The 7,583-nt window shown below is 34.1% G+C and overlaps 1 protein-coding gene across 1 annotated transcript; it reads left to right on the top strand.

Moving 5' to 3' along the window:
* LOC18443918 (P-loop containing nucleoside triphosphate hydrolases superfamily protein) lies at nt 1–2,927 on the top strand. The gene is made up of 4 exons (XM_006854098.4): nt 1–160; nt 592–634; nt 1,223–1,302; nt 2,275–2,927. Exons 1-4 carry the CDS (start codon nt 142–144, stop codon nt 2,766–2,768), a joined length of 636 nt encoding a protein of 211 aa, XP_006854160.3. The 5' UTR covers nt 1–141; the 3' UTR covers nt 2,769–2,927.
* The last annotated feature ends 4,656 nt before the right edge of the window (nt 2,928–7,583 follow it).

The following is a 7,583-nucleotide window of genomic DNA, read 5'->3' as shown; positions in this document are numbered from 1 at the left end:
ATAGACTTTGGAGTGATTTTGTCATACGAGCATATGTTTGATCAATTTTTGTCATTTCGCCAATTTTAAAACCAGTCCCGTAAGGAGAGCGACCGCATATTTGCATTCTGGTGGTCGTAGTTTCATAAACAGTTTGCTCCAATGGATTCTCTTCTCAAAGGCAATCACGTTTCACTCCCTATTTCTTTTTCTTCTATTTTACAGGGGTTTCTTGTTCTTTTTCGGCATTTCAATTTCACAGGGATTAAATACGGCAATCTACGGATCGGTCACTGCCAATATCTTTTTACTAACAATCTTTTCTCGAAACTGTCGAAATTTGAATCTGTAGTGATCATAGTTGTTTTGGTTGAGAATAATCTCTTCTCTGAACCGTTGAAATTTGAATCTGTATGGTTGAGAAAATTTCACGGGATATACTTTTTCAATATGTTTATGTTCGGTGAATTCCTGGCCAGATGTAAGCCAATAGGGCCTCATTTTTTTTCTGAAGTCGGATCATAGTCATTTTTCAGTTAAATTTAGATATTAGCTATTAGAGAAGGAAAATTTGCCTCTCTTCCAGTCTAAAATATTTGGGTTTCTCATCAGGAGCAGCAATTGTAATGATGGGAGTTTCGGGTTCTGGAAAAACGTAAGCCCTCTTTCCCCTTATTTTGTGTATTTTTTTCGCTGACATAAGGCCTTTTTGATTTGATCTGAATTGCTAACCTTAATTTTCCCTAAATATGATAATGTGTTTTTCTTCTTTCAATTTATGCTTTTGTGTTTAATGGCGTCCTTCTCATGGGCATTGTTCTCTCCATAACTACTGGAAATGCCATAGAGGATCCATCTCTTGGATTTGAGAGAGTGATTCTAGAGAATACTGATCTGAAATGATAGTCAAAAAAGGATTTATAGAATGCAAGATATTTAAGGACTAGATCATTACTGTAAACTCTTATTTTACAAAAGTCCAAACCTTAATACTAACCTAAGGCCTCTTGCAACAGGTTCATGCTCTAGTTGTCTGGCACCTGATCTATTCTTAACTGTAGCTTAACATATTTAAAATCCTCAGTTATATTCTAATTAAGCTACACCTGACCTACCCTTAACTGTTGTTCGATATATGTAGAATTAGTACACTTCAAATTTGGTCTGCAGATCTTTCTATCTTTTCACTTCCAGCCCAAGTACATAGATATTTTTATGAATATAGTGGTTGTTGCATAAACAGGACAATTGGTGCAAAGCTTGCAGAGGCACTGCAGTGTAGTTTCATTGATGCTGATGATTTTCATTCAAAAGAAAATAAAGGTAATGTTACACTATGACCCAGGTTCGAATCCCACTGTTGACCTACAAAAAATAAAAAAAGGACATTTATCAAAATTCATTTTTCAAGTATTTAACATTTTTACGAATTTTCTACTGTTCCAACTCAAAACCATGGCTATTTTGACGGGTATTTTGAAATTAAATAAAAACAATTGGGTAAAGTGTGAAATAATATTCTTTCTTTCGTGTTTTTTCTAATCTCCTTTTGTCTGTGTACTCCGTTTCATTCTAGTAAGTAAACCTTTTCTTGTTATTGTCTCTCTCTCACTCACTTGGGAAGAGAAACTCTTTTTCGTTAATGTAACGGGGATTGTATACTGTGAGACCATTTATCTTTGATATAAAGAGGTTACAATTACTTGCAATCATCCGATATGAAATCTGATAGCTTAAAGTTCGAGAAAATTTCTTTTGAAGTTTAATCTTGGTCAATGAAATAAATATATCCATCCAATTGTCAAGATCAATTGCGACCACCTTGTACCAAAAGTAAATTTCCTAATGTAAATAGTACATTTTGTACTCTTGACGGGGTGAGTTTGGTCTGAAAAAGTGTAACTTGCTAATGAAAGTTGCAGGGCAAATATCATGCTCCCTGGGGAGCACATGCACATCACTCTGAGGTAGCATCTGCCATTCAACTAAATATTGGCTGACAGAGGTTAAACGATGGGAATTGTCATTTTCCCATCATATTATCTACGAAAAAAGGAGACTCCCCGTCACCCATTCTGACCTAGTGAGCAGAGACAATATCAGAAAAGAATATTTGACATATATCATACTATCACAGAATAAATCTATGATCGTAATTGTTAATCGCTATCCGATCAATAGATGGACATTGATCACACAAATTGACTATAGATTTTCTATTATATTATGCGTCGTAGCATACTTCCCCTACTGTATTTCTCCTAATGTGTTTTTTCTGCTGTTCTTATGAGACAGGAAAGATGAGAAATGGCATTCCATTGACAGACCAAGACCGTATTCCATGGCTCCATTCTTTGCGTGAAACTCTTATGAAGAGCATGGCCAAAGGAACGACAGTAGTCCTCTGTTGCTCTGCCCTAAAACACGACTATAGAGAGATTTTGCGATCTGCAGATCCAAACTACCATCCCACCGATAATGTCATGATTGAAATGACAACAGATAATCAAAATTCAGGGGAGTTCTCCGGCAAGAAATTCGAAGGCGGGGCATCGAAAAGTAGGGTTTTATTTGTTTGCTTGGAAGCCCCAGAAGGAGTAATCGAGGCCAGGCTTAAGAAAAGAATGGAGAGAGGGGACCATTTCATGCCTGCTAGTCTCTTGGGGACACAGTTGGCATTGTTGCAAATTAGAGAGGGTGAAAGAGTGATTGAAGTTGACGCAACGGCTAATCCTGATGATATTGTAGAAAGCATTATGGCTCGGCTTGGGGAGTTGGAGGAATTTTAAATATTGTGCATTTTCAGGTTTTTTTTTTTTTTTTTTTTTTTTTTTTTAGAGCTCGCTTGCAGCATTATGTTTTCCAACCCCAATCTCCTCACTTTCAGCATGAGAGACACTAAAGACTGAGCCCCAATATTAAAAGAAGAAATATTTTTCTACTTTGAATATTTTAGGTCAAGTAAATGGTTTCAAATCTTGAAGATCCGAAATCGTCACCGTAATTTAGTTTTTTAGAAGCTATATTCTCACTTTGGATCTTGAAAGTAAAGGCATTTGACAAAATATAGAAGAAAAAGAAAGGGGTGTCATCTAGGAAATGTAAAGTTTTTAACATCAGCTTGTCATGAGTGTTTACTAAAAACACTCGAATTAACTCAGAGGTTCATACCCTCTATTGTATTTGACTAGATAATTTAATTAGAGAGACTCTTGAAAATGGTAGAAATAAAGCTCTATTGAGTTTGTGGAGTGTGTGAACCACTTATCTACTTTTCGGAACTGTAGGTCGAGTGAGACGAGTTCAGATCATCCAAACGCACTCACTCCTTTTTACCCTTTTATAGTGTGGGCTGAGTTCCAACATCAAAGAATGAACGGCAAGTGGGTGCGCGCGAACATGGATGTCCGAACCCATTTGTCTTTTTTGTGAGTGAAAGAGTTGGAACTAGTGTTTCGCACCAAAAAAACACTAGCAAGTGGCGAGGTTTGGACATTCATTTTCAGTCATTGTGTTTTTTAGAGTGGAAGATGGAACAATCCAAACTGGTGTGGTCTACTTAGAATTGGTTTGAACATCCATCATCCGAAGCCATCGATACCTACCAGCAGTAATTTTGAAATTGAAAAGATAAAAACAAGTATTAAGACTTGCCCATAAAATAATAAAATATAACATAATTTTTCCCATTAATTTCTGTAATAAGATGGGCAATAGAAAGGATTGACATTGCACTTTGCCATTACATTTGCACTTCCAATCAAGACAAAGGACAAAAGAAAAAAAGAAACCGCAATTTGGATTAGATTGCAAAAGTACGGGTATACAATTGACATCTCAGGCACATTTGATCCAGCAGCGATTGGATATCCCATCAATGTGGATAAACCAACAAGAGAGCGCAGACCAAGGGACTATGCTCGAGTACTGGTGGTGGATCTAAGCTCAGTCCTGACCAAAGGACTATGCTCGAGTACTGGTGGTGGATCTAAGCTCAGTCCTGACCAAGGGACTATGCTCGAGTACTGGTGGTGGATCTAAGCTCGGTCCTGCCCACTGCTGTCAAAATCAATGCTGGAAATCAGGGATCTTTCCATCAAGAAATCATCTATGAATATCTATCGATGTACTGCAATACAGTTTCATCCCATGGACACATTGGAATGCAGTGTCGAACAAAGATCATAACTGAAGAAAAAAAACGACCAAAGAGGGAAAATCCGGAAAATCATGGAAAGGAGACCCATGAACACTCGTAGCTTTGATCAAATAATCAAGTCCAAAGAAATTCTTGGCACTTCAAGACATGAAATCAGATTACAAAAATTCAGAATTGGGGAATAAATAACCGACTATTACCGCCAAAAGTCACAATATCTGGCAGTAAAATCAATACACAGAACACGACATAGTCATTGATACAATTATAAACTCTACTTTAGAGGAGTGCATAACAATAAAATTAATGGGAAATATGTGGATTAAGAAAAGAAATATGTGTTAATCTCACTTCTCACCCCCAAATCTATCCCTCACTCACTCTTTCCTTATCTCTGGCAAATCTTGTTTCCTTAAATCTCACTCCCCTCTTATTTTTGAAATTAGGTATTGATTAATATATAAAAAAATTTATCATTCTTTTGTTTATAATAAAGTTAATGCTTCTTGAGTATGCCTTAATGGACTAATAAATTAGATATACATATTAATAGGATAACCAAGGTTTAAAAAGAACGGATCGGTGGCTCGAATCAGTCACACCGTACCTATATCCGATCGGGGGAATAAGTGGATCAGATGGAAGAATCAACGGAATCGGTAATTTTTGTTTCAAATTTTTTTTAAAAATAATTAAAAAAATATTGTTCATCCTTTTTTTTTTTGTTTGACTCGGTGAAGAATCAGTCGGAATCGATGAAGAATTAGTCGGACTAGGGGAAGAATCGTCGGAATCGGCGGTTCCACGAAAAAATCGGCGATTCTACTATTTGGAAGCACCTGAATCCCCTTTTTTGGCCTAATCCGAAAAGTCTCGGGCGATTCCCAATCCGGATAGCCAATTCCGGATCCGGTCACCGATTTTTTAAACCTTCATCTTAACTAATATATGTGATATTAGTATTAGTAAGACCTTGCATATAATTTTCTATTAGTTTTATTTATATAATTTAAATTATTTATTTAAATCATCTTTATTATTTTAATTGTATGTCAAATGGATCTATGTTAATTAATAATATATTAAAAGTAATATTTACTATCACATTTATTATTAATGAGTAAAATATTCAATTGTGAAGATAAATGCATTAAACTCTCTTTCTCTAGAATGGTTTATAGAAAAAAGGAGAAGAAAAAAAATTATCACAAAAAAAAGTATGTTATTTCAAGGTATGTCATATTTCCAAAGTATGTCATATTAAAAGCATGTGATTCCAAATTAAGAATATTTTTTAAAAAATAGAATTTTGATTTTTTTTTGTTACTTCTTTATATGCCTCATGCTTCTACAAAACATGTGCATTAATTTGTCTACTTGAAAATGCGGATAATCCATATGGCTAACTCATTTTGTAGCAAAAAGTGGAGCATTTCCACATTTCCAAAACAAATCATCATAATAGCAAGCAAAAATATAACATTGAAATGAGAGAAATGCACACTATTCACGGCAACTCATTTAAAAATTAATTACCCAAAAAAACTCATTTATAAATTAAAAGTAAAAACCCTAGATGTTAAACAATGCATTACTTCTCGAGCAAAAGGAGACATCATCAATTCAACATAATGCAAAAATATTCTTACTATTCTTCAACAAAGGCATCAAAACACTAACAAAATTGAAAAAAACTATTTTCCTAATAAAAAAAAGACCTTATCACAATACATTATGTGAATAGATTGAATAAATTTGCATGTTTTTCACAATTTAAAGCCCCTAAAAGTCAGAACCTGCATTTTCCACCCCCAAAAAAACCATATAAATTACTGAAACACAATGCACTTCATAAAAAAAACCCTAGAAGTCAAATAATACTCTTATTTTTAAGCTAAAAAAAGATAATATAAAAATTATAGAAATTGCATTTTTCGATGCCCAAAAAACCTAAAAACAAAAACAATGTTGAGTTTATAAAGTGAGATTAGAGGGCATAGCCATGGAGATAGTTCGGAAATTGCCATCAAATAAAGCCTATAAATTACTCAAATGCAATACACTTAACAAAAAAATCCTACAAATCACATAAAAATACCATCAAAGGAAGTCTATAAATTATTGAAGCACAATATACTTTAGAAAAAAAAATCCTAGAAATCATATACTCCCCACAGTTATAAGCAAAAAAGAAAAGAAAAAAGTAACCTGTATTTTACAGTCCCACGAAAACCCAAAAAAACAAATGTCATCATTAAAAGAATTTTATATTTAAAAAAAATGTCAGAGTTGAAGGTTATTTCTCAGGGGCTTTTTTTTGTGGCTCTCCTCACGTGTATTTAGTAATATATATAGTCTCTTTACTATCTTTTTTTTAGAGTTTCGAAAATTCCATCACTAAAATAAAAATTTTAAAAAAAAACTTGAAAGTTATTTCTAGGGCCCTTTGTTCTCTGGTTCTCTTCACTTCTCTTTATTCTTGGCTCTAATTGGTCTATCTTATGGTAATAGTAATGTATAGTCTCTCTACTATCTCTTGAGAGTTTCAAAAATTCCATTACTAAAACGAACATTTTTATAAAAATAAAAAAAACAACTTCTTGCAGACTTGAAGGTTCTTCTCAAGGGACTTTGTTCTCTAACATTAAAAAATTACATTATAAAAACAAGAAAGTAAATAAATAGATAATACCTCTTGCAGATTTGAAGGTTCTTTCTTAGAGGTCTTTGGTCTCAGGCTCTTCTCACGTCTCTTTCTCTTGTCTCTTGTATTCTCATTTTCTACCAAAAAAAAAACAAAAAATGTAAATTACACCTCATAAAAAACCCTAGAAATCACATAATTCCCATATTTTTTTAGCCAAAAAGGGAAGCATAACTATTACAGAACTTGGATTTTCCGATCCAAAAAAACTCGAAAAACAAACGTTAAGTTTACATAGGCACGAAGAGAGTTTCACAAAAACAAAAAAATCAAATACCTCTTGCACATTTGGAGGTTCGTTATCAACCTTTGATCTCTTTATTCCTATTTTTTTGTATTCTCTCTCCTATGCCAATAGTCTCTCTATTATTTTTATTTTATTTTTTACAATGAATGTATGGTCTCTCTACTATCTCTCGCTTTCTTTTTCATTCAAGAAATGGTTGGCTTCTTCCTCTCTTGTTCCTTATAACGCAACGTCTTTGTTCTTTTATTTTGTAACGCTTTGTTTTCTTCGGAGCCCCGTGCATTGAAATCGGTTTCTTCACAAGCCCCCTCCAACTCTCGTTGACATCTAGAGTCCTATATCTGTTTCTATTTTTTTACAAATAACCTTTCCAAAACCTTCGATTAATAATGTAGTAGTAGCGGTAGTAGATATAGTTTTAGAGTGGGAGTGAGACTGGACATAGAAAGTGGGGTGCGAGGAATTGGAGAATTTTTATGAGTCGCACCCTTTTA

The sequence above is a fragment of the Amborella trichopoda genome, chromosome 3 (genome assembly GCF_054954075.1).
Source record: "Amborella trichopoda isolate Santa Cruz 75 chromosome 3, AtrichopodaSantaCruz75HAP2 v2.0, whole genome shotgun sequence".
Classification (NCBI taxonomy): Eukaryota; Viridiplantae; Streptophyta; class Magnoliopsida; order Amborellales; family Amborellaceae; genus Amborella; species Amborella trichopoda.
This window is presented reverse-complemented; position numbering and strand designations above follow the sequence as displayed.

Bases quoted from the DNA above. Each gene is read 5' to 3' on its own strand.
- LOC18443918 (XM_006854098.4), top strand. The intron at 635-1,222 runs GTAAGCCCTCTT...TTGCATAAACAG, and splicing joins GTTTCGGGTTCTGGAAAAAC to GACAATTGGTGCAAAGCTTG. The intron at 1,303-2,274 runs GTAATGTTACAC...CTTATGAGACAG, and splicing joins TCATTCAAAAGAAAATAAAG to GAAAGATGAGAAATGGCATT.